This window comes from Myxine glutinosa, chromosome 2, assembly GCF_964187855.1.
Source record: "Myxine glutinosa chromosome 2, kmMyxGlut1.1, whole genome shotgun sequence".
In the NCBI taxonomy this organism is placed as follows: domain Eukaryota; kingdom Metazoa; phylum Chordata; class Myxini; order Myxiniformes; family Myxinidae; genus Myxine; species Myxine glutinosa.
Genome location: NC_136262.1, coordinates 216,404,233 through 216,431,612, shown reverse-complemented (window position 1 = coordinate 216,431,612; position 27,380 = coordinate 216,404,233). Strand labels below are relative to the sequence as shown.

Genomic DNA, 27,380 nt, shown 5'->3' with positions numbered 1-27,380 from the left:
CTTAAGCACCAAAAGCTCCTACACCATTAAGCCAACAACAGGCTTACGTAATTAATAGATACTCACATGGGTACATACTGCATACAACAACAACAACATGCATTTTAAGACCATTTTCCCTGCTAGAGCGGGGGTTAGCCTTGCGGTCCCCATGACAATCTTCTCCATTTTGCCCTATTTTCTGCATCTCTCCTTGTTAACCCCCTTGCCCACATTTCTTCTTCCACCATCTTTAGCCAAGTCTTTCTCGGTCTTCCCCGTCCTCTACTTCCTTCTACATTAATTTCCATCACTCTTCTCAACCAGTCACTTTCATCCTTCCTCAACACATGACCAAACCATCTCAACCTGTTCCTCTACACAGCATCAATCACAGGCAATATTCCCATCATCTTTCGCAATTCATCATTTGTCTTCCTCTCTCTCAACGATACTCCGCACATCCATCGAACCATTCGCATTTCCACCCTTTCCAGCCTTCGTTGCTGCTCTACGTTCATTACCCATGTCTCGCTCCCATAAATCATAACACTTCTCACACATGCAGCATACACCTTTCCCTTCAGCTTCAGCGACACTCTCCTCCTCATCAGCACGCCACTCAGTTCCCGAAACTTCTTCCATGCACATCTCACTCGAGCAACCGTTGCCGAGTCTGATCCACCTTCTCCATTCAGCATGTCTCTGAGGTAGCAAAATGTTTTCACACTTTCCAACGTCACGCCGTCTCCAAGATCCAACTCAACATTTCCTCCATCTGCAGCTCCCTCTGTGCACACCTTACATTTGAATGTAGCTGCCACACTGGTAAATGACCCTCTCAGACCACTACATTTTTGATGAACCCACTCAGCGCACATAGTACATTGAATGGAGTTCACTCCGACATCCTTCCAGCACACAGCACACGGCCACTTCCCAGTTCTTTCCACCTCACCACATGCTTTACCACTTGCCATCACCTTCGTCTTTCCGATATTCACCTTCAGACCTTTTGTCTCCATACATTCCTTCCACTTGTTCATCTTTTCCTTCAGTCCATCCATACTTTCCGCAATCAACAACAGATCATCTGCATACAACAACTCCCATGGTAAACCCTCCTTTACGTTCTGAGCCAGCACCTCCATCACAGCTACAAATAGTAGTGGACTTAGTACCGACCCCTGATGCACTCCCACCTTCACCTCAAACTCACCATTGTTCCCATCCTTCGTCCTTACAGCTGTGCGCGCTCTTTTGTACATTGCCATCACTACTCTGATCAACCATTCCTCCACTCCTAACTTCCTCAATGCCCATGTCAATACTTTGCGTGGAACCCTATCGAATGCTTTCTCCAGATCAACAAACCCAAAAAACAACTTCTTCCTCTTCTCCATGTACTTCTCCTGCAACTGCCTCACAATGAAAAGCGCATCTGTCGTTCCTCTTCCTGGCATAAATCCAAACTGCATTTCGTCGATCTTCACTTTCTTCCTTATCCTCCTCTCCAACACCCTTTCCAATACCTTCATTCCATGCTCCAATAACTTTATCGCTCGGTACGAGCCACACTCCAGAGGGTCACCTTTCCCCTTGTATAGAGGGACGAGGGTACTCAGTTCCCAATCCACTGGAATGCGGCCTTCTTTCACCACCAGATTACAGATCTCTGTCATTCACTTCACACCCCAACTTCCTGCTGCCTTCAACATATCTCCCACAACTCCCGTCGGCCCTCCCGCTTTTCCACTCTTCATTGCTTTTATCGCTTCCTCAACTTCCTTCTCAGTTATCTTCTCTGCCGGTCCTAAAACTGGGTTTGTTGCCATCTGTTGCCATCCCATTCATTCTCTGTATTCAACAGCATTTCCATATATCTTTTCCATCTTCCTTTAATTCCATCTGGGTCGACAACGATTTGTCCCACTTCATCCTTCAAGCAACTCACCCCCATGACATCACACCTCTCTTTCGCTATGTGCTTTGCAATCCTGAATACTGCTTTCTGACCCTCTTCCGAATCCAAGCGTTCTCCGAACATTTTCCTGCATGCCTCCTGCGCCTTTGCTACCTCTTTCTTTGCAGCCTTCCTGGCTGCCTTATAACTTTCATGCTCTGCTGTTTCTGCTCCCGTACCCTTCGCCTTCTGCCACTCCTTGAACTTCTTCCTCTTCTCGTCAATCCTCTTTCCAACTTCATCATCCCACCACCATGTTTCCGAGTGCCTCGGTGGTCCTTTTGTCCATCCACATACCTCACCAACGGCTTCCAACAGACTAGCTTTCATTGACATCCAACCACTTTCAAGCTCAACCACATCATCTCTACCCTACTCAGCCTCTCTTTTAATGCCTCCCTTTCTGTCACCTCTTTCAACCTCCACACCTTCATTCTTGGTTGGTACTTCACCCGCCGAGCTCTCCTCGCACCTTTCACCCTTATGTCGCAGACAACCAAGTGGTGCTGTGAAACAGCCTCCTCCCCCGGGATCACCTTTGTGTCCCGGAGGTGCCCCCTATCTCGCCTACGCACCATCAGGTAGTCAACGATTGTCGTCGACCCACCTGACGTGTATGTAACAAGCTTATTATCCTCTTTCTGGAACTGAGTATTACAAAACAACAAATCAGCTCCATCAGCAAACTCCAAAATCCTTTCACCACTGCATATAAAACTGAAAAAACGGGTAGATGGTGAACCCTCGTTGAGGTTAAATCTTGGTTGACCCATGTTTGACCACACGCACGCGTACACATATATACTCCGGGGTAAAAAAAAAGAATGAGCCAAGTCAATTTTTTAATTTGGCGTCGACGTTGACGAGTCTCCCGGTTTTGCCGGCAAGGTTGCGTTTTTCCCAAGATCTCCACGCTCTCCATGCTATCAAAGTTAAGTATTTTCTTGCCGTTTGTATTTTTGTCAAAACTGTATTTTTATTTTACGGTGTGTGTACCTACTGTGTGTCTCGAGGAAGATCTGTAAATCATAAATCGTGCATACCTGTATAAAATCGTCGGTTATTTCCTGCCGCGTTTTTGAGGCCTGGTAATTTAAGTTTCCTGCCTTGAGGCATTGTTGCCTTCTCAGCGGTCGTTTGTGGTCCATTTACTTTCGTTCTCTCTGTTTTTCCCAGTCTTCTTTTCACCACAAACTTCCCCGAACATCTTACCCTTTCTTGAAAATCTTAATTAAAAATATACATATATATTTCCTTCTTTGTTCTTGTTCGTTCGATCGTTTTCGACCACGTGTTTCACCCCCCATTTCGCCATATAATTTTCACGGTTTAGTTTTAAAATGTTTAACCTTTCCCCTGAAGTGCTGTATTCTGTCATATATTATAACACATTTTTCTTCTTCTTCTTTAAAAGGTTGTTTTCGACTTGCTCACCAAATGTCTTCATTTCAAATAAAAATTCCATCTCTTACAATTCTTCCTTCCTACATTCCCTAAACTCACCTGCTTTCCACCCCTCTTCCAACGTTTTCAAACGGTTCTCTGACTCGAAAATCACAAAAAACTCATTTTGCAATAAATGTTCGTTTTCCATGAAAAACGGAAAACGAACAGTGAGGAGGATGGGGAGATTTGAAAGGGAAGTTTAGGAGAGACAGAGTGAGATTCTCACACTCTCACTTTGTCTCTCCGAAAAGACCGTCTGGACAACCCTCCCATCTACTTTCTGAACAATCCTCTTGAAGAAGTTCTGTCACTCAAGCTTTTGGGTCTCACTATCTGCCATAATCTTTCCTGGGAAAAACACATTTCCAAGCTGGCCTCCAAAGCCAGTTGCTGACTGGGCATCCTCCGTTGTGCGAAGTCCTTCCTTGGCACACCTGAGCTCCTCACCACATACAAGGCTTTCATCTGCAGCTCAATGGAATACTGTTCTCCCCTCTGGGCTGGTGCTCCTGCCTCACACCTAGCTCGTCTTCACGCTGTTGAAACCAAAGCTTTCAGAATCATTGGAATCTCCCACGATGAAGTTAACTCCGAGGGCCTTTCACTCACTCACCGCAGACAGGAAGGTGGTCTTTCTGTCTTCTACCGACTCCTATCCGGCCTAGCTCCCCCAGTTCTATCTGTGCTCTGTCCCCCAAATATTCCTACAGGTCACACAAGATCTGCCAGCAACCCTCTTCTGGTGAAATTGCGAGAATCATGACTCCCTGCTCACCTTCACTCCTTCATTACTCCCACCTCTGGAACAAACTCCCTCACTCTCTTCAATCCCACTTCTCCCTCCAGGTCTTTAAGACAGCTGTTCACCACCATCTCTTATCTTCCCCCATCCAAAACCTTGATCTGTTCTCCCCCCGTTAATTCACCCCAGATCCACTTTTTTGGAAATACCAACTTCTTTCTTTGCTGGAAGTTCTAGCAGTGACCATGTGTTTCATACCTCTCCCACTCCCCCCCCCCCCCCCCACCTTCCCATGCCTCCTCCCCCCAAGCCCTATCCCTCCCACAAATATTCTGTTGTCCCTGTTCTCTGCTGTTGTACTTGTGTGCTTCGCTCTCTCTCTAGTTAGGCAGTTCAGAGGAAGCATCGTCCATTTTTTCAGGAAAGCACCAAATTTGGCACAGATGTAGTATGGACCTATACAATTGTTTTCCTGAGGGGCACCCAAAAATTCATAAAATTCATAAAAAATGTCCTGGATGCCATGAAAAAGGGGAGAAAACGGGTATTGATTCGAACTGTAGATTCTGATATTGTGGTCTTGGCAATAGCACACTACTTTACCTACCAGTCACATGGTGTGGAGGAACTCTGGATTGCCATTGGCACTGGTAAAAGCTACCGCTACCTTGCCATCCATAAAATTGCCACCGGCCTTGGCCGCAGGAAGTCCGAGTCTAGAAAGATATGTTGCCATCCTCTATGACCGGACTACCGAGATAAAGACAGTGAATGACATGCGCCGACACTTGTTCACGAAGAAGGCAAGAACAATTGATCACATTCCCCCAACAGCAGACGCCTTCGAACAACACCTCAAACGTGCATGTTTTCAGGCTGGACACGTATGGAGTCAGGCACTTGTGCCCTACCCAGAACTTCCATCACCAGCTGATTGGGGCTGGATGAAAACAGGGACTTCTTGGACACCAATTTGGACCACAATACCACTGATACAGGAGGCATGTTCAGAGCTTACAAGCTGCCATTTTAAGTCGGCCTGTAAAGGCAACTGCAAATGCTCCAGGGCAAATCTGCCCTGCACATCACTGTGTGACTGCGATTGACAGTGCTTGTAGTACTACGCGTCTGTGCGAGAGCCTCCACCTTTCAAGTGCCCACAATATTTTAAGTTAAAACTGCAACTGTGTGTAACTTTGATTAATTAATACCATTCCATTGTTATCAGAGACCAATAAAACAATGTGTATCACTTGGAATTGAAATTTTACCTAAAATACTATGAGAGATTCAAGGAAAATGGAAACACCATGGCGGCCATCTTGAAATTAAAGATGATGGATGCCAATCTTTATGCAGTTGATCCCATTGGATTCAGAGACCATGAAAACATGGGGTAAGACACTGGAACTGTGGTGTTATCGCTCATAGTATAGAGGTTATTGAGGGAAATCGGTCACAGAGGGCAGTCATGTTGAAATTCAATATGGCGACCACCAGGGGTTCTGAATTTTTGGGCGCCCCTCAGGAAAACAATTGTATAGGTCCATACTACATCTGTGCCAAATTTGGTGCCTTCCTGAAAAAATGAACGATACGCCCTATTTTTCGGTCTTAACTGCCTAAGTACTCCCCATCTCGTCTCCCACTCCCTTTATTGTGTTTTGTGTGTCGGTTGTTTTTTTTTGTGATTGATGTTAGCTCTTACATGAGCCTCGATGTTGTATACAAAAAAAAAAGTTTTTGTCATAACTATTTTACCATATATTCAAAAACCATAGAAACACCAGAAAATGCAGAAATAACTACAAATTAGTGTGGAATAGCTTGTTCCTTAGCTTTCTTTAAATAATCCAGTGTTTTGGTCAAACTTTCACAAAGCTTCTTGCACCGAGAAATGTTAAATATCGTCCCATTCATGTTTGACAGCTTCCCAAAGTTGATCAGAATTTGCAAAATTCCTTCCAATAAGTTTGTGCTGAATATAGGACCAAAGATTCTCTATGCCTATGGGGTTCAAAAAGCTTCAGTGAGTTTTTCTCCAACCACTTTTTGGTGGCTTTTGCAGTACAGACAGGAGCATTATCTTGTTGAAAAATTTCTTCTTTGCTTTTCTCTCCAGGAAATAACTTTTGAAGGCTGGGAAGTAATCCTTTCTCTAATATTTTCTGGTATTCCTTGTCAGTAATTGACTGTTCACACCTTATCAGCTCACTAACACCAGCCGACAAAAATGCACCCTGGACCATGATGACACCTCCTCCATGCTTCACATTTGTTGAAAAGCATGCAGGGTTGAATCGCCCACCAGATCCGCGAAGGCAACGTTCTGGGGCATCACTGCAAAGCTGAAATATTGATTCATCGCTCTTCTGAACTCTGAAACCAGTCTGAATCACAGTTCCCATATTCGGCCAAAATGTGCAATCTGTCCTGAATGTTTTTCTTAGATAATAAAGGCTTCTTAGCACATCTTCTTGAGGCAAAACCAGCATCAGTCAACCTTCCTGTGATAGTCCTTCTGAAAAACAGTCTTGTTTTCAGCAGTTCTGAATTCCTCTAATAGATTCCGCAGGCTTTTCTTTCTTTCCTGGAGAACTAAGAAGTTCAGTAACCTGTCATTCTTTACTTGTAGTGGCTCTAGGCCTGCCAGATCCCTTCTTCCTTGCAGTAGGAACATTTTTATGGAACTGCAGACCTATTCTCTTTATGGTAGGCAGATAAATAGGGATGTTCTCCTTCAGGAGCTTGTGGATTTCAGAACATGTCTTGCCCGCTTGACGAAGACAAGCAATTCGATTTTTAATATCCCCATCAGTATGGAACTTCTCTTTCTTCGGAGGCATTTTTAAATTGAAACAAAAAACATGACCTACCCTAACTGAAATTAGAGCCATTTCGGCACTACATATGCACTAAACAGTCAAAAAACACAACAACACCCTAAAAATGCATCGCAGATCTTTAAAGGTATACTTCTAACAGGAAAATATGTTTGAAATTTTTTGTGACAGAACAAATCAAAACAGTCTTAGCTAACTTTTTATGTGTAAAATTTCGAGCTATTTTGTCTTTCCTGATATATTAGCCGTAAAAAACGAAAATACGGAAATTTTGTAATTTTCGTTTTTTTGATAATAAAATTTCTTAAAACACTGAATTTTTTCAAAGAAATTGCTGTAAACCATGTGGAGGGCTTTTAGCTACTGGAACACGAGCAATAAACATAGGGGCAATACCTCTGGCGCTCACCGGGTAGAATAAAGAGTATACTGCACTGACTAAAGGTATTTTAAACCAATTTCAATGGTTGTTAGAAGACAGGACAGAATGTCGAATCAAACTAACATAATCATAAGACTTCAAACAAACAAACAATAAAATACCTATTTTGGGGGGCAACCCCAAAAGAGGGGGCTTTCTGTCTTCAGAAAGACCCCCTTTCTGAAGGCTACCAGGTGGAGCCCTTCCCCCAACCCTGTTTAGCTCCTCAGACCCCAATTTTTCTAACACCTTGAACAAACATTGGTACATCACAGGCGATGAAAGTTGTGGTGAAGTTTCATCGAAATTGCGTGTGTAGGTTCTGAGAAGAAAGCAAATACCTATTTTAGGGGGCAACCACCCCATAGACCCCTGAAGGGGCAGATTTTTTAAATGTCGTCAACAAACTTTGGTACATCGTGGGTGGTGAAGGTTGTGGTCAAGTTTCATCGAAATTGTGTGTGTAGTTTCAGAGAAAGCAAATTCCTATTTTGGGGGGTCAAAGCTGGATCCACGTTGACCCCCGGTCGACCCCTTAGACCCCGATTTTTTTTAATGCCGTGAACAAACTTTAGTCACAACAACAAATATAATTTGTGCCAAGTGTGGTCACAATCCCTTCAGCGGTTTCGGAGAAGAAGTTGCAAGTGTTTACGGACTGACGGACGGACGGACGACACGCCAACGCATAAGCTCCCCTGAACTTTGTTGCAGGTGAGCTAAAAACAAACAGCTTGGCTCATTTTTTTTGCTCCGGAGTGTATATCGGTATCAAGTGAATTGGTTGTAAATTTACGATTTGTATGACCTTTACCTTTTAACCTACTAACCTAAAAAACAAGAGGCTTCCAGCTCGCACTACCTCTACCAGGTGGTGAAGTTTTGTGAAGATTGGAGTAAAAATTTGACCTGTAGGTGATTGACAAACAAACAGAGAGAATATCAGTCCAGACCAACCAATATACTTGCAAATCATTCAATTTCGCAAGTAACAAAAAAGAAAAAAGGGGTGAAAACATAACCTCCGTCCATCTTCGGTGGTGGAGGTAATGATTAGGAAAATGAGCAGGGAAGAATTTTCTTTTTCATGGACCCTTTAATCCATGCAAAAAAAATAGAAATATAACTTATTACAAGGAGCTTAGGCCATTAAGCCTGTGCAATGGTTGCCAACCTATGGTTGTTTGTACCTGCACTATTCTTTCATAAATGTTGGGCATTAAATACGTGAACAGCACATACCATTTATAAAATATTTGGTGTGACTCAGCCTTAAAGTCTTTGGTCCAAGTTAGCCAGGCTTCGAACCGCCACACTCCCAGACTCAGAGAAGCGCTAACCATTGTGCCAAGTTTGGTTATGTACAAATATCATATCTGCTTTTCATTCATTTTAATATTGCCATGGCTACATAATGAGATGGTGAAAGACACATCCTGATTTCCTCTGAAAATAAACCAAATTTTAATGTAAATATGTGAAAGTACAATGCAGATACTCCTAATCAATCATTGAAGTTCAGTGTGCAACAGGTTTTCCTTCATTTAATTGATTTTTTTTTTTTAAAAGGACATATTTTGTTTATGCAACTACATTTTCTTTGTACTTTTCATGAACCTGCTCAAAAGAAAATCCAGTCAAAGGTACTTATGTCCAATGACCCTTCTTAAATAGCAGTGGTATCTAAAGCTCTCAACATTATTGGAGTCTCCCAAGATGAGGCCAAAGCAACAAGGCCTGCTGCTCTCAAGGTGCAGGCACATCGGTATCGTGTATTTTTTTTTTGTTTTGAGTTGCCTCTCCTCCGGTCAAGCTCCTTCTGCTGTCTCAGCCCTCTTGACTCTCCCCAACAGCTCCAGGATGCAATGCCTCTTGCAGCAACTCTCTCCTGGTTAAACTCTCAAATATCCAGGCTAACTGAACGTCTCAACTCTTACTTCTCACTTAATATCTCTGGAACATACTTGCAAAGGCTACTCTGTGCTCGTCTTCCGTCCAGGGCTTCCAATAAGTGGTATACCGCCATCTCGCGTCATTTCCTATCCTTATCCACAATGTTTATCACCCCCATTAACCCTTTATAACCAAACTCTCTTACATGCAGTGCAATAAATGTTCGCTTTCGTTTGTGGTCCATTTACTTTCGTTCTCTCTGTTTTTCCCAGTCTTCTTTTCACCACAAACTTCCCCGAACATCTTACCCTTTCTTGAAAATCTTAATTAAAAATATACATATATATTTCCTTCTTTGTTCTTGTTCGTTCGATCGTTTTCGACCACGTGTTTCACCCCCCATTTCGCCATATAATTTTCACGGTTTAGTTTTAAAATGTTTAACCTTTCCCCTGAAGTGCTGTATTCTGTCATATATTATAACACATTTTTCTTCTTTAAAAGGTTGTTTTCGACTTGCTCACCAAATGTCTTCATTTCAAATAAAAATTCCATCTCTTACAATTCTTCCTTCCTACATTCCCTAAACTCACCTGCTTTCCACCCCTCTTCCAACGTTTTCAAACGGTTCTCTGACTCGAAAATCACAAAAAACTCATTTTGCAATAAATGTTCGTTTTCCATGAAAAACGGAAAACGAACAGTGAGGAGGATGAGGAGATTTGAAAGGGAAGTTTAGGAGAGACAGAGTGAGATTCTCACACTCTCACTTTGTCTCTCCGAAAAGACCGTCTGGACAACCCTTCCATCTACTTTCTGAACAATCCTCTTGAAGAAGTTCTGTCACTCAAGCTTTTGGGTCTCACTATCTGCCATAATCTTTCCTGGGAAAAACACATTTCCAAGCTGGCCTCCAAAGCCAGTTGCTGACTGGGCATCCTCCGTTGTGCGAAGTCCTTCCTTGGCACACCTGAGCTCCTCACCACATACAAGGCTTTCATCTGCAGCTCAATGGAATACTGTTCTCCCCTCTGGGCTGGTGCTCCTGCCTCACACCTAGCTCGTCTTCACGCTGTTGAAACCAAAGCTTTCAGAATCATTGGAATCTCCCACGATGAAGTTAACTCCGAGGGCCTTTCACTCACTCACCGCAGACAGGAAGGTGGTCTTTCTGTCTTCTACCGACTCCTATCCGGCCTAGCTCCCCCAGTTCTATCTGTGCTCTGTCCCCCAAATATTCCTACAGGTCACACAAGATCTGCCAGCAACCCTCTTCTGGTGAAATTGCGAGAATCATGACTCCCTGCTCACCTTCACTCCTTCATTACTCACACCTCTGGAACAAACTCCCTCACTCTCTTCAATCCCACTTCTCCCTCCAGGTCTTTAAGACAGCTGTTCACCACCATCTCTTATCTTCCCCCATCCAAAACCTTGATCTGTTCTCCCCCCGTTAATTCACCCCAGATCCACTTTTTTGGAAATACCAACTTCTTTCTTTGCTGGAAGTTCTAGCAGTGACCATGTGTTTCATACCTCTCCCACTCCCCCCCCCCCCCCCCACCTTCCCATGCCTCCTCCCCCCAAGCCCTATCCCTCCCACAAATATTCTGTTGTCCCTGTTCTCTGCTGTTGTACTTGTGTGCTTCGCTCTCTCTCTAGTTAGGCAGTTCAGAGGAAGCATCGTCCATTTTTTCAGGAAAGCACCAAATTTGGCACAGATGTAGTATGGACCTATACAATTGTTTTCCTGAGGGGCACCCAAAAATTCATTAAAAATGTCCTGGATGCCATGAAAAAGGGGAGAAAACGGGTATTGATTCGAACTGTAGATTCTGATATTGTGGTCTTGGCAATAGCACACTACTTTACCTACCAGTCACATGGTGTGGAGGAACTCTGGATTGCCATTGGCACTGGTAAAAGCTACCGCTACCTTGCCATCCATAAAATTGCCACCGGCCTTGGCCGCAGGAAGTCCGAGTCTAGAAAGATATGTTGCCATCCTCTATGACCGGACTACCGAGATAAAGACAGTGAATGACATGCGCCGACACTTGTTCACGAAGAAGGCAAGAACAATTGATCACATTCCCCCAACAGCAGACGCCTTCGAACAACACCTCAAACGTGCATGTTTTCAGGCTGGACACGTATGGAGTCAGGCACTTGTGCCCTACCCAGAACTTCCATCACCAGCTGATTGGGGCTGGATGAAAACAGGGACTTCTTGGACACCAATTTGGACCACAATACCACTGATACAGGAGGCATGTTCAGAGCTTACAAGCTGCCATTTTAAGTCGGCCTGTAAAGGCAACTGCAAATGCTCCAGGGCAAATCTGCCCTGCACATCACTGTGTGACTGCGATTGACAGTGCTTGTAGTACTACGCGTCTGTGCGAGAGCCTCCACCTTTCAAGTGCCCACAATATTTTAAGTTAAAACTGCAACTGTGTGTAACTTTGATTAATTAATACCATTCCATTGTTATCAGAGACCAATAAAACAATGTGTATCACTTGGAATTGAAATTTTACCTAAAATACTATGAGAGATTCAAGGAAAATGGAAACACCATGGCGGCCATCTTGAAATTAAAGATGATGGATGCCAATCTTTATGCAATTGATCCCATTGGATTCAGAGACCATGAAAACATGGGGTAAGACACTGGAACTGTGGTGTTATCGCTCATAGTATAGAGGTTATTGAGGGAAATCGGTCACAGAGGGCAGTCATGTTGAAATTCAATATGGCGACCACCAGGGGTTCTGAATTTTTGGGCGCCCCTCAGGAAAACAATTGTATAGGTCCATACTACATCTGTGCCAAATTTGGTGCTTTCCTGAAAAAATGAACGATACGCCCTATTTTTCGGTCTTAACTGCCTAAGTAGGACCATCTCGTCTCCCACTCCCTTTATTGTGTTTTGTGTGTCGGTTGTTTTTTTTTGTGATTGATGTTAGCTCTTACATGAGCCTCGATGTTGTATACAAAAAAAAAAAGTTTTTGTCATAACTATTTTACCATATATTCAAAAACCATCGAAACACCAGAAAATGCAGAAATAACTACAAATTAGTGTGGAATAGCTTGTTCCTTAGCTTTCTTTAAATAATCCAGTGTTTTGGTCAAACTTTCACAAAGCTTCTTGCACCGAGAAATGTTAAATATCGTCCCATTCATGTTTGACAGCTTCCCAAAGTTGATCAGAATTTGCAAAATTCCTTCCAATAAGTTTGTGCTGAATATAGGACCAAAGATTCTCTATGCCTATGGGGTTCAAAAAGCTTCAGTGAGTTTTTCTCCAACCACTTTTTGGTGGCTTTTGCATTACAGACAGGAGCATTATCTTGTTGAAAAATTTCTTCTTTGCTTTTCTCTCCAGGAAATAACTTTTGAAGGCTGGGAAGTAATCCTTTCTCTAATATTTTCTGGTATTCCTTGTCAGTAATTGACTGTTCACACCTTATCAGCTCACTAACACCAGCCGAAAAAAATGCACCCTGGACCATGATGACACCTCCTCCATGCTTCACATTTGTTGAAAAGCATGCAGGGTTGAATCGCCCACCAGATCCGCGAAGGCAACGTTCTGGGGCATCACTGCAAAGCTGAAATATTGATTCATCGCTCTTCTGAACTCTGAAACCAGTCTGAATCACAGTTCCCATATTCGGCCAAAATGTGCAATCTGTCCTGAATGTTTTTCTTAGATAATAAAGGCTTCTTAGCACATCTTCTTGAGGCAAAACCAGCATCAGTCAACCTTCCTGTGATAGTCCTTCTGAAAAACAGTCTTGTTTTCAGCAGTTCTGAATTCCTCTAATAGATTCCGCAGGCTTTTCTTTCTTTCCTGGAGAACTAAGAAGTTCAGTAACCTGTCATTCTTTACTTGTAGTGGCTCTAGGCCTGCCAGATCCCTTCTTCCTTGCAGTAGGAACATTTTTATGGAACTGCAGACCTATTCTCTTTATGGTAGGCAGATAAATAGGGATGTTCTCCTTCAGGAGCTTGTGGATTTCAGAACATGTCTTGCCCGCTTGACGAAGACAAGCAATTCGATTTTTAATATCCCCATCAGTATGGAACTTCTCTTTCTTCGGAGGCATTTTTAAATTGAAACAAAAAACATGACCTACCCTAACTGAAATTAGAGCCATTTCGGCACTACATATGCACTAAACAGTCAAAAAACACAACAACACCCTAAAAATGCATTGCAGATCTTTAAAGGTATACTTCTAACAGGAAAATATGTTTGAAATTTTTTGTGACAGAACAAATCAAAACAGTCTTAGCTAACTTTTTATGTGTAAAATTTCGAGCTATTTTGTCTTTCCTGATATATTAGCCGTAAAAAACGAAAATACGGAAATTTTGTAATTTTCGTTTTTTTGATAATAAAATTTCTTAAAAGACTGAATTTTTTCAAAGAAATTGCTGTAAACCATGTGGAGGGCTTTTAGCTACTGGAACACGAGCAATAAACATAGGGGCAATACCTCTGGCGCTCACCGGGTAGAATAAAGAGTATACTGCACTGACTAAAGGTATTTTAAACCAATTTCAATGGTTGTTAGAAGACAGGACAGAATGTCGAATCAAACTAACATAATCATAAGACTTCAAACAAACAAACAATAAAATACCTATTTTGGGGGGCAACCCCAAAAGAGGGGGCTTTCTGTCTTCAGAAAGACCCCCTTTCTGAAGGCTACCAGGTGGAGCCCTTCCCCCAACCCTGTTTAGCTCCTCAGACCCCAATTTTTCTAACACCTTGAACAAACATTGGTACATCACAGGCGATGAAAGTTGTGGTGAAGTTTCATCGAAATTGCGTGTGTAGGTTCTGAGAAGAAAGCAAATACCTATTTTAGGGGGCAACCACCCCATAGACCCCTGAAGGGGCAGATTTTTTAAATGTCGTCAACAAACTTTGGTACATCGTGGGTGGTGAAGGTTGTAGTCAAGTTTCATCGAAATTGTGTGTGTAGTTTCAGAGAAAGCAAATTCCTATTTTGGGGGGTCAAAGCTGGATCCACGTTGACCCCCGGTCGACCCCTTAGACCCCGATTTTTTTTAATGCCGTGAACAAACTTTAGTCACAACAACAAATATAATTTGTGCCAAGTGTGGTCACAATCCCTTCAGCGGTTTCGGAGAAGAAGTTGCAAGTGTTTACGGACTGACGGACGGACGGACGACACGCCAACGCATAAGCTCCCCTGAACTTTGTTGCAGGTGAGCTAAAAACAAACAGCTTGGCTCATTTTTTTTGCTCCGGAGTGTATATCGGTATCAAGTGAATTGGTTGTAAATTTACGATTTGTATGACCTTTACCTTTTAACCTACTAACCTAAAAAACAAGAGGCTTCCAGCTCGCACTACCTCTACCAGGTGGTGAAGTTTTGTGAAGATTGGAGTAAAAATTTGACCTGTAGGTGATTGACAAACAAACAGAGAGAATATCAGTCCAGACCAACCAATATACTTGCAAATCATTCAATTTCGCAAGTAACAAAAAAGAAAAAAGGGGTGAAAACATAACCTCCGTCCATCTTCGGTGGTGGAGGTAATGATTAGGAAAATGAGCAGGGAAGAATTTTCTTTTTCATGGACCCTTTAATCCATGCAAAAAAAATAGAAATATAACTTATTACAAGGAGCTTAGGCCATTAAGCCTGTGCAATGGTTGCCAACCTATGGTTGTTTGTACCTGCACTATTCTTTCATAAATGTTGGGCATTAAATACGTGAACAGCACATACCATTTATAAAATATTTGGTGTGACTCAGCCTTAAAGTCTTTGGTCCAAGTTAGCCAGGGTTCGAACCGCCACACTCCCAGACTCAGAGAAGCGCTAACCATTGTGCCAAGTTTGGTTATGTACAAATATCATATCTGCTTTTCATTCATTTTAATATTGCCATGGCTACATAATGAGATGGTGAAAGACACATCCTGATTTCCTCTGAAAATAAACCAAATTTTAATGTAAATATGTGAAAGTACAATGCAGATACTCCTAATCAATCATTGAAGTTCAGTGTGCAACAGGTTTTCCTTCATTTAATTGATTTTTTTTTTTTTAAAGGACATATTTTGTTTATGCAACTACATTTTCTTTGTACTTTTCATGAACCTGCTCAAAAGAAAATCCAGTCTAAGGTACTTATGTCCAATGACCCTTCTTAAATAGCAGTGGTATCTAAAGCTCTCAACATTATTGGAGTCTCCCAAGATGAGGCCAAAGCAACAAGGCCTGCTGCTCTCAAGGTGCAGGCACATCGGTATCGTGTATTTTTTTTTTGTTTTGAGTTGCCTCTCCTCCGGTCAAGCTCCTTCTGCTGTCTCAGCCCTCTTGACTCTCCCCAACAGCTCCAGGATGCAATGCCTCTTGCAGCAACTCTCTCCTGGTTAAACTCTCAAATATCCAGGCTAACTGAACGTCTCAACTCTTACTTCTCACTTAATATCTCTGGAACATACTTGCAAAGGCTACTCTGTGCTCGTCTTCCGTCCAGGGCTTCCAATAAGTGGTATACCGCCATCTCGCGTCATTTCCCATCCTTATCCACAATGTTTATCACCCCCATTAACCCTTTATAACCAAACTCTCTTACATGCAGTTGCAATGTTTTTTAGCCTCCCTTCTTCTGTTCGCTCATTTTCTTACTTATTGTGGCCTTGCCACCCCAACATCAGTTCACACCCTCCTTCACCTTACTCTTTGAGGAGCCTCAAAGTCTCAAAGAACAAGAAACAAAACGGTGATAGATTTGTTACTCTCCAATCATCTGGTAATTCTCCTGACTCCACTTAGCTGTTAAAGAAATAGGTTAACATCTCGCTTACCTGCTCTGCCATCTTCCTCATTACTCTCAGGTTCATGTTATTGTTTATCAACTTTCTTTATCTACTCCTACCTGCAACTGCTCTAAAATCCTTTCCTCACCTCTTCACTGACTCTCACACAGGTAAAAATATTGCCTTGGAATGTTATTGTATAAATGTTGAAGTAAAACAACCATTTAATAATAAAAACTACCTTCTCATTTTCCTCACTAACCAATCTCATTCTGCTATCCTTCAACGGGCCAACACTTTTCTTAATCTTAACCCCTTCGATACTGTAATCCTGATTAATATTCTCGGCCACGTCCCTCTCCTATTCACTTTTGGTTTGCTTGTTTATTTTCTTAATTAGCAACTGTTTACTCCTGTACTGAGCAGAGTACAACTACAGTACTGTTGTTTTATAAGTAAAACTAGGCAAGTGGTCTCCGTCTTCTCCCGCTTCCTTTGTGGTCTCGCACCATCTGCTCTTTCCGTGCATTGTACCCGCCAGGTTTCTGCAGGGCACACATGGTCCACCATCAACCCCTTCAGATGAAACTACCTAAATCCAGGATCACTGCTAACCTCCACTCATTCGTTTTTCCACACCTGTGGAACCAACTTCCACATTCTCTTCAACCTCATTCTTCCCTCCAGGTCATCAAAACAGCTGTTCACCACCATCTCAGATCATCCCCAATCCAAAACCCTGATATTTCATACCCTCGTTAAACCCCACCTAAGCCATCCTCCTTCCAAATTTCTACTTTTCCCCTCTTGAGGGTTTCCTTCTGTATCCATCTTATCCACCCCATGTATCCTTTCCTGCCTCCCATTCCTACACCCATTGGTTTTCCCAAATCTTCCTATATTTTGTCTTTCAACTCTGCTGTTGGTGTCCCTTATGTTCTGTTGCATCCTGATCCATTCCATGTACTAGTAGTACTAGCTCTTTCACAAGTGTTAAGTATGTATCCAAAGAAAAGTAATTATGAGTAGAATTAAATGCGTATGCACAAATTAATATTTCTCTGCCTACATCAGATGTCAACCCACTGTTGCATTTGATCTCAAAGGTCACATGACATTAGACCTTTGACGTTTTGAACGAAATTCTAATGAATTTATCTTTGTTTATTCCTGATATGTGAAATAGCCTGCATCCAATAAGAAAAGAAGAACCACCTTTAGAGGCCATTTTTCCCCATAGAGCAGGGGTTGGCCTTTTTCGAGCACCGTGCCAACAGAAAACAGACTTTTGGAAATGTCGGCCACATTTTCCATCATGCAAGTTTGTTTTTAAATTTTTCATGGGTGGGCACTCCTATGTTGGAAGTATTGTGCCAATTGCTCAAACATTTGTGGAGAAAACGAATTTAAAAGTGAATAAAGGTGGAAAAGGGAGGGCTGAAGAAAAAAAACGTGAGGGTCACGTCCAACGTTTCACAACATGGTCAAGGATGGCTGTTTCGAAGCCTATTACAAGTATTACTGTCTGAACAGTCATATCTGATTGAAATCCCTCCAGTGGTTCATGAGTTGTCAGTAACAAAAACATAATGGACAATGCAGACATTTTTGAATGGTCTTCTGCTTGCCATCAATTGCATGTCCCCCTCTTGCTTGTTATACTGGAAAAGTTTTTGCTTGTTGTTACCATTGCCGTGGTATTTTGGAAAATTTTAAAGTTGGCATATCTTGGACCATCGACTCTCCTGATAACTTTACGAATGTTCCTCATATATGGATTACAAATACAGATTGATCAATGTGTTGGTGCATCTTGCTCTCTCACCAGCAGCAATCTCATTCCCATGGAGACCAATTAGCATACCATAGATCCATTTACTTTGATGTCTGGAAATAAAGCAGCCTTCCAATAAAGAAATCAAAAACCCCATCCATTTTTTTTTCTTCCATAGAACATATATATATATATATATTTATTATAGTTGTTTTGTACAGGCCTAAAAAAGAAAAAAAAAGGTGAATATAATCTGTGCTGCAATGGCATCGTAACAAAATAGATTTGACAAGTGCATCTCTTGATTGGTCTTACATTTGGAGTTTATGAATAAATAATTAATAAAATCACTATAGAGGTCATCAGAATGAAACACAAGGCTTTTTCTTTCCAATAACACCACAAACGTGAATTCAATATTAACATAAAAACATTCCAGCATGTGAAACCAGAGCAAATAGCCACCTACCAAACGGGCATTAGCGTAAACCACCGCCCAAAGGCGGCAGTGTGAAAGGTTACAGATTTCACAAGTTTATATCAACAGCAGGCCTGGACAGTGCTGTGTATACCTTAATAGCATAATCAACAGGAAGTTGAAAAGGGGGGCACAGGTTTAAGGAGGTAATAACGCGGTTGCCCGACATTTGTATCACACACCAAAAATAAAATAAATGAAATCGAAATCGCACAATTCAGACCCAAATAAATCCAATTTATTTAAAATCCTATTAGTCCTTCAATTTAATAACAAAATCCAAATCAAATGGAAAAAGATTGGAAAATAAGTTGCCTAATAAAAAAATATTATGTTAAATAAATTATTTCAAAATACAGTACCCATACCATTTATTTTATCACAACTCAAGACCAGCCAATGTCATGTATCTGCCATGAACTTCCTGCCTTCATCCTCTCAATCATCCTCCCTCATGTCAAAAAAGCCAAGTGGGACCTGAATGGTACAGCCCTCCATCTCTGGTAGTATTCGCACTTGGCATCCCAGACGGGAGCTGGAAAGAGGCGGGTGACAGTTGAGGGGGAGAAGGGATGGGTGGTGCAGACAGAAAATTGCATTTTACAAGGATTTGCTTATCAATTATTGGAAAAAATGCCAAGCAATATAGAAAAGAACAGACATTCAAAAAATCTTGTATGCATGCTGAACTACCCTCGTGTTCCCAGGAGGAACCAAGTAATGCCCCTTTATATGAACTTTTCTAGAGCATTATTTGGTTCCTCCCAAGAACACAAGGGTAGTTCAGCATGCATACGAGATTTTTGAATGTCCCTTATTTCCTATTATTTGGAATTTTCTACAAGCTATGGAATTGGCCCTTATTTTCTATACTTTGCCACATATGACCACTTTGCCACATGAACAACAACATATAAAGGGACCATTTCTATGCCCATGGCATTTTTCCCCAACAACGTACATTCTCAGTATAATTGTCCGTCCATCATGCTCAATAAATTTCAAACCGATTTGACTAAGACCAAGAGTTGTACTTGCCTTAATTATGACATCATAATTAAAGCACCAATGATGTCATCGTTAACAACACTTATTCCCCATGTGGACTACTTGACAATGAGCAATGTTTCAATTTTTTCCATTGAGCGGATTTCAGAGATATAAAGGTGCAACTTTTTTCCAAGATGGCGTCCGTACCACGCGATTTATGACGTCATAATTATGAATAAAAAAATTATACAGGAGGAGGCGCTCGTAAGGTGAAAATTTTGTGTCAATCAAACCAATAATTGCCGAGAAAATTAATTTTAAAAGGACAGACACTCAGTACGTACACCACACGTACACACGCACGCCACCGATCGCCTAACTTTGCTTTTCACTTCGCAAGCGCAGGGTAATAAATAACATTACTAACAATTGCCAGTAATAAAAAGAATACCGTGATAGCCTTGGCCGCTCCCAAAGATACATTTCAAATTATTTTATACTAGGACGTGCCCGTACGTGGGTGCCCGTCCCTTGCCAAAAAAAAAAAAAAAAATGTCTTCGCCCATGCATGACATGCATGGGCGTGCCCATGGGCCCATGGGCGTGCCCGTAAGTGCGTGATGTGACCGTACAATGAATGTATCGTCCCGACGCCGCAGCTCGGATGGCGCTGCAGTTAATCGGGCCTGTATCGGCAGAGTTATTATAAACGTGTACTACAATCGATCGTACCTTACAGCGTCTGCTCGCCACGTTCAGCATCAGTACGTCGTCACTATGACTATCCGTAAGTCCGGAAGTGACGTCCTCATTTGACTGTCCGGAAGGTCGCATATCGCAGTTACGATGAATCGCAAATTAGTTTTAATTAGTTTTAAAACATAGTTTAACGCCAACATAGCGCCAACATAGTTTGCCAACGTGAAATAAATGAATACGCTCTCAAATGTGCCGTCCGAGGCAGAGTCTGTTCGCCACGTTCGGCACACGTGATAGCTCGCTGCTCTCTGATTGGTTGAATCGTTTTTTGGACATAGCTCGGTAACTACTTCTCCGATTAATATGAAACCTTGAAAAGGCACATCCTCGGGTCCCCAGCAATATACCTGGCAAGTTTCAAGTATATCGGACCCGTGGTTGTCGAGAAACAGCGGTCACAGACAAACACACAGACACACAGACACACACACACACACAGAGATTACTGGAATTATAGATAGACTAGGGCATGCCCGTACTATATCTATATCTAAAATTATATCCCCCCCCTCTATTTACATGAAATGGTTTGGTCCAAAGCGAACGGCTTGCGAGTACGGTGACAATCCCCCCCCTCTATTTACATGAAATGGTTTGGTCCAAAGCGAACGGCTTGCGAGTACGGTGACAATCCCCCCCCTCTATTTACATGAAATGGTTTGGTCCAAAGCGAACGGCTTGCGGAGTTTGGTAAAGAAATCGCCATAGCGTGCACAAAGGCGCAGGAAAGCGAAAGAATGGCAAATTAGTTTTAATTAGTTTTAAAACATAGTTTAACGCCAACATAGTTTGCCAACGTGAAATAAATGAATACGCTCTCAAATGTGCCGTCCGAGGCAGAGTCTGTTCGGCACGTTCGGCACACGTGATAGCTCGCTGCTCTCTGATTGGTTGAATCGTTTTTTGGACATAGCTCGGTAACTACTTGTCCGATTAATATGAAACCTTGAAAAGGCACATCCTCGGGTCCCCAGCAATATACCTGGCAAGTTTAAAGTACATCGGACCCGTGGTTGTCGAGAAACAGCGGTCACAGACAAACAAACAAACACACACACAGACACACAGACACACACACACACACACACACACACACACACACACACACACACACACACACACACAGAGATTGCTGGAATTATAGATAGATGACGAGGGGGCCTGTTGGTCCATTGTACCAAATTTTCATTGGCCTTCACCGCCTCGTAACACACCTGCCTGCCGGACCCAGGGGGGTCTTTTGGTCCTCTGGGTATTTGGGGTATTTGGGGGCTTAAGGATCTTAGGGGTCTTAAAGGGTCTTCAATGGTTCAAAGGGGGTTTAACAATCTAAAGAGTTAAAAGTTACATTTCAATGGTACGTAATTAATTTATAGACACAAATAGTATTACACACACAAAACACACAAGTTTTTATTTTCCAGTAATGCAAATAAACAGCCATTTATACACTACTAGCTGAGGTACCCGGCTTCGCCCGGGTTGAATAAGAATAATACAAATATATGATGAAAAGAACATGTATATTTTAGAGCAATATCACAGTACATTTCCTACATGAAGTTTTGTCAATTTTCAATTTCTCAAAACCTCTTGGTATACAACATTTCTGGTTTTCTTACTTGGTGCCAAGACATAAAGATTGCTTGGTTTTCCAACCCTCGAGCAGCCCACGTACAGCTGGCCATGGGAAGTACCCAGCACTGCTGGGCGGGGGAAGGGAGGGGAGGAGGAAGGGGAGGGGAGGGGAACGGGGGTGGAGGGGAGGAGAGGGTGGGGAGGGGAGAAGAGGGGGGGAGGGGAGAAGAGGGGGGGAGGGGAGAAGAGGAGGGAGGGGGAAGAGGAGGGAGGGGAGGAGGAGAGGGGAGGGGGGAGGAGGAGAGGGGAGGGGGGAGGGGGGAGGTGAGGAGGGAGGGGGGAGGTGAGGGGGAGGAGGGAGGGGGGAGGGAGGTGGGAGGGGAGGTGAGGGGGGAGGGGGAGGGGAGGTGAGGGGGGAGGGGAGGTGAGGGGGGAGGGGAGGTGAGGGGGGAGGGGGAGGGGAGGGGGAGGGGGAGGGGAGGGGGAGGGGGGAGGGGAGGGGAGTGGGAGGGGAGGGGGAGTGGGAGGGGAGGGGGAGTGGGAGGTGAGGGGAGTGGGAGGTGAGAAGGGATGGGGGAGGGGAGGGGGAGTGGGAGATGAGGGGGGAGGGGGGAGGGGAGGGGGGAGTGGAGGGGAAGGGGGAGGGGGAGGGAGGGGGTGAGGAGGGAGGGGAGGGGAGGGGGAGGGCAGTGGGAGGGCAGTGGGAGGGGGGAGGGGAGTGGGAGGTGGGAGGGGATGGAGAGGGGGAAGGGAGGGGTTAGGGGGAGGGGAGGGGGGAGGGTGGAGGGGGGAGGGAAGGGGAGGGGAGGGGGGAGTGGAGGGGGGAGGGAAGGGGAGGGGAGGGGGGAGTGGAGGGGGAGGGGGGAGTGGAGGGGAAGGGGGGAGGGGAGGGAGGTAGGGGGGGAGGGAGGTAGGGGGTGAGTGGGGAGGGGGAGGGGGGAGTGGGGAGGGGGAGGGGGGAGTGGGGAGGGGGAGGGGGAGTGGGGAGGGGGAGGGGGGAGTGGGAGAGGGGAGGGGGAGTGGGAGTGGGAGGGGGAGGGGAGTGGGAGGGGGGAGGGGAGGGAGAGGGGGGAGGGGAGGGAGAGGGGGGAGAGGGAGGGGGGAGGGGAGGGGGAGTGGAGGGGAGGGGGGAACGGCTAGCTTGGCAAGCGATGGCAGGCTTTTTACTTTTAGATTTTGTCTCAATGAGGGCTATATATATAGTCCGTGCTTGGAGCCTTAAAGTTCAACATAAACTTTTTTCATGAAAAATAATGCAGATGTATAACAATCCACCAATGCAAGTTCAGAAATGAATGCAGATCCTTTACTTTGCGATACAAACGCAATTCCCGCCATTTCCACTCACGATCGAGGCCTCCACAGTGACCGCGCCTCTTCTTCCTCCTACAACTTCGTCTCACTTCTTTCACTCAAAATGCACGATATTCTGCCGCATGAAATTATGTAGAGGCCTCGTCGGGGGGATATAAGGTAGATAAGGAAGGCGTTGTAACAGAAGAATCAAAATAAAAGTGGAAGAACATGAGGAAATGGGAACTATTCTGGACCCACAGCCAAACCCGACAAACCATTGCAATACACCCCGAAGGTCTCGTGCCGCCACAAACTACACCATGGAATTGCAGCTGGCGCGGTTTTTTTAAACCATTGATATTAGAATAAAACGTAGCCTAAAACCACCGGGATTTTATGCTGATTCCGAATCTGTGTCTAAAACTTTTCTCCGATGTGTAGTTCTTGAGTTATATCCAGACATCACAGACAGACACACACACACACACACACACACACACACACACACACACACACACACACACACACACACACACACACACACACACACACACACACACACACACACACACACACACACACACACACACACACACACACACACACACACACACACACACACACACACACACACACACACACACACCCACACACTCCTTTATATATAGAGATACAGACCCCTCTTGTCTGCACACACCTTTTCTGCCCTTTGTCACAAATCTATACTTACGTGTCAGTAAGTCCGTAGGCCATGTCCAGCATGTCCAGTTCTTCTTCTGATGGCAAAGGAAGCGGAATGCAAGGAAGGGGTTTAGGGGGTGGTGGAGGAAGAATCACGTGGCAAGTAGAGCACGCGAGGGTTCCCTCACACGCGCCTACATGTTCAGGAAGGAAATGTGCAAAAAGAGAGAGTTGTACAATAAGCAATTTAAGTTTGACGTTGTGATGAAACAAAAGTGAAAAAGAAAAAACATTTCCTTTTATGCTTCTTCATGTTTGTCACAATCCTTCTTATAAAATATCTTCAGTTTTAAAAGCTGAGTTTGGGTATGCCTCATCTTCATAGCAATTAATTATACTTTTGTCTTGTAGATTAAAAGAGTAAATCTCCAACAGCACCAAATAAGACAAGTGCATAATGATATATTCATTAAGCAAAGGCCACAAGACCAATGAGGCATGCCCCTTCTGGGAACATATTCATTCTGTATGAACGGGCCGGTGAGGTGAGTATTTTAAGGAACATTAGAGAGAGGATAGGGGAGGGCTGACAGAATGGCCTAGAGGTGCGCAGACTCACCTCAAAGCTGTCTAGCCAAAGTTTGATTCCTGACCCAGCTATAAACTTTCAGCCTGGTGTTTCACAGGTGGGGCGATTCATCAATGTGGGTGCCGTCCCTTGGATGGACGTTAAATGGGCGTCCCATCTGCGGCATTCGTTGGTGGACGCTAAAGATCCCACTGTGTCCTTCAGGAAGGGTAGGCGAGCCATTGCCGGCACCCTGACCCAATATGATTTTACAAATTCCTGCCCTAACAAGTCTGTCAGGCCTGGCTAGCTGGCTCATGAAGACTCGGACCAAGCTTCCCCGGTTGACCCCACAAGGGTGGGATAATGGCGGAAGAGGAGGGGAATGAGGAGGATGTAGAGGAGGAGGAGGACGACGCAGAGGAGGATGCAGAGGAAGAAGAGGAGGATGCAGAGGAAGAAGTGGAGGCTGAGGAGGATGCAGAGGTGGAAGAGTAGGAGGCTGCAGAGGTGGAAGAGGAGGATGATGCAGAGGTGGTAGAGGAGGAGGATGCAAAGGCTGAGGCGGGGGAGGATACAGAGGAGGTTGCGGAGAAGAAGTAGGATGATGCAGAGATGGAGGAGGATGAAGAGATGGAGGAAGATGAAGGGGTAGAGGAGGATGCAAAGGATGAGGGGGATAATGCAGAGGAGAAGAAGGAAGGTGCAGAGGGGGAGGAGGGATGCAGAGGGGGAGGAGGAGGATGCAGAGAGGGAGGAGGAGGATGCAGAGGGGGGGGGAGGAGGATGCAGAGGGGAAGAAGGAGGATGCAGAGGGGAAGAAGGAGGATGCAGAGGGGAAGAAGGAGGATGCAGAGGGGAAGAAGGAGGATGCAGAGGGGAAGAAGGAGGATGCAGAGGGGAAGAAGGAGGATGCAGAGGAGACGAAGGAGCATGCAGAGGAGAGGAAGGAGCATGCAGAGGAGAGGAAGGAGGATGCAGAGGGGAAGAAGGAGGATGCAGAGGAGAAGAAGAAGGATGCAGAGGAGAAGAAGAAGGATGCAGAGAAGAAGGAGGATGCAGAGAAGAAGGAGGATGCAGAGAAGAAGGAGGATGCAGAGGAGAAGGAGGATGCAGAGGAGACGAAGGAGCGTGCAGAGGAGAAGGAAGGAGCGTGCAGAGGAGAAGAAGGAGCATGCAGAGGAGAAGAAGGAGCGTGCAGAGGAGAAGAAGGAGCGTGCAGAGGAGACGAAGGAGCGTGCAGAGAAGAAGGAGCGTGCAGAGGAGAAGAAGGAGCGTGCAGAGGAGAAGGAGCGTGCAGAGGACAAGAAGGAGCATGCAGAGGACAAGAAGGAGCATGCAGAGGAGAAGAAGGAGGATGCAGAGGAGAAGAAGGAAGCAGAGGAGAAGGAGGAGAAGGAGGAGAAGGAGGATGCAGAGGGGAGGTGGAGGATGCAGAGGGGGAGGAGGAGGCTGCAGAGGAGGAGGATGCAGAGGGGGAGGGGGAGGATGCAGAGGAGGAGGATGCAGAGGGGAGGAGGAGGATGCAGAGGGGAGGAGGAGGATGCAGAGGAGGAGGTGGAGAATGCAGAGGGGAGGAGGAGGATGCAGAGGGGAGGAGGAGGATGCAGAGGGGGAGGAGGAGGATGCAGAGGGGGAGGAGGAGGATGCAGAGGGGGAGGAGGAGGATGCAGATTGCAGAGGGGGAGGAGAAGGACGAGGAAGGAGGAAGGAGGAAAGGATAAGGGGGAGGGCAAATGCCGCAATTTTGCGTACGTACCATGTAGACTGGCAAATTATAAAAAACAAAAATGAAAAACATTTGAGCGTATCGCAAAATAAAGGCGTTCATGCTTCGAATTCCTACCAAAGCCATCGATGTCCAATCCTGTCCTCACCACCAGTTCCAGGAGCGTTTCTCCCACAATACCTTGGACAGGTAAACTCTCCCCATCGCGATTCACAAACACGAAGTTCACCCGCGCCGATTCGCAAGCCCTGTAATACAACACAATCATTTATAACTAACAACTACCAAATACCAACCCGTTTTCCCCCACGGATCTTAACTTTCTTACCCCGTCGACAACTGTGCCGAGCGCCAAGGTACACGGCTGGAAAACCGAGTTAACCGACAGAATACGCGAACTGAATGCAGGGCAAAAGCAATTCTGAGCGCAGCCATGATAGGTCGGAGATACAACGTGGAGAAAACATGTTACTTTTACTTATTCCTCAAATATCTCTAGTTTGATGGAATTTTTAGTTGTTTAAGAAAGCAATACAAAAAAGGATATCCGTGCCGATGCCAAAAAAGTACTACCGCTAACTACCTCCTCATGGTACAAATAATCGAACAATACCGTAAACGTAATTGACATTCAAATTGAGATGTGTATATCCATTATTATTAGTAACACTGCTTGCCACCTCGGAAGAAAATAAAACTTCATTTAATGGGCCACCTTGGAGTAATATCCACCTTGGAATAATATTTTAGGAGTGTGGCGGACACAAGCAAGGTACACGAATTCAGCGCACAAGCAGGTGGCGCGAACGTCCAGGCGGGGAACTGGATTGCGTGCCCCGCCTATCGTCCGATCGGCCACGCCCGGGGACGAGGCGTGGCCTCGGCACATATATGCGGGCTCTAAGCTCGAGCCCGCCCAGTGCTGCAGTTCGAGCTTTCATAATAAAGACTCTTGGTTTTATCAAACGCGTTGTGGCCTACCTCTTTGGCAAGCAAGTTGTGTGTGCAGCATCACACTTCACTGGTGACCCCGATTGGTTCAGCCGTTGCTGACCACCGAACGCGCCATGGCCAACAACGCCGTCGCGGTAAAACTCCCAGAGTTTTGGGAAGCACAGGCCGATGTGTGGTTCGTGCAGGCCGAAGCGCAATTTCAGCTTCGAGGCATAACGGCGGACGAGACCCGTTATTACCACGTGGTCGCCGCCCTCGGGCCCGGCACGGCCGCCCGAGTCGTGTCCATCCTGCGGCACCCGCCGGTCGACCACAAGTACAGGGCGCTCAAACGTCACATCGCCACGTTCGGCCTCACGGAGATCGAATGCGCCGACCGCCTCCTGGACCTTCCCGAACTCGGCGACACACGACCATCAGTGCGGATGGATTATATGCTGTCGCTGCTGGGTGACCAAGCCCCGGATTTCT

General features: G+C 44.8%; 1 protein-coding gene across 2 annotated transcripts; it reads right to left on the bottom strand.

Annotated features, from left to right (window-relative positions):
- Positions 1-18,181: 18,181 nt before the first annotated feature.
- On the bottom strand, positions 18,182-26,403 carry LOC137420845 (adrenodoxin). 2 transcript variants are annotated; one of them, XM_078772241.1, is made up of 5 exons: positions 26,284-26,403; positions 26,073-26,203; positions 23,708-23,852; positions 21,726-21,806; positions 18,182-18,889 (listed from the first exon to the last, which is right to left on the bottom strand). In XM_078772241.1, the coding sequence occupies exons 1-5, from the start codon at positions 26,388-26,390 to the stop codon at positions 18,793-18,795; spliced, it is 561 nt and encodes a 186-aa protein (XP_078628367.1). In that variant the 5' UTR covers positions 26,391-26,403; the 3' UTR covers positions 18,182-18,792. The 2 variants fall into 2 exon arrangements, with proteins under 2 accessions (XP_078628367.1, XP_067962384.2); XM_068106283.2 differs by lacking the exon at positions 21,726-21,806.
- Between the last annotated feature and the right edge of the window lie 977 nt (positions 26,404-27,380).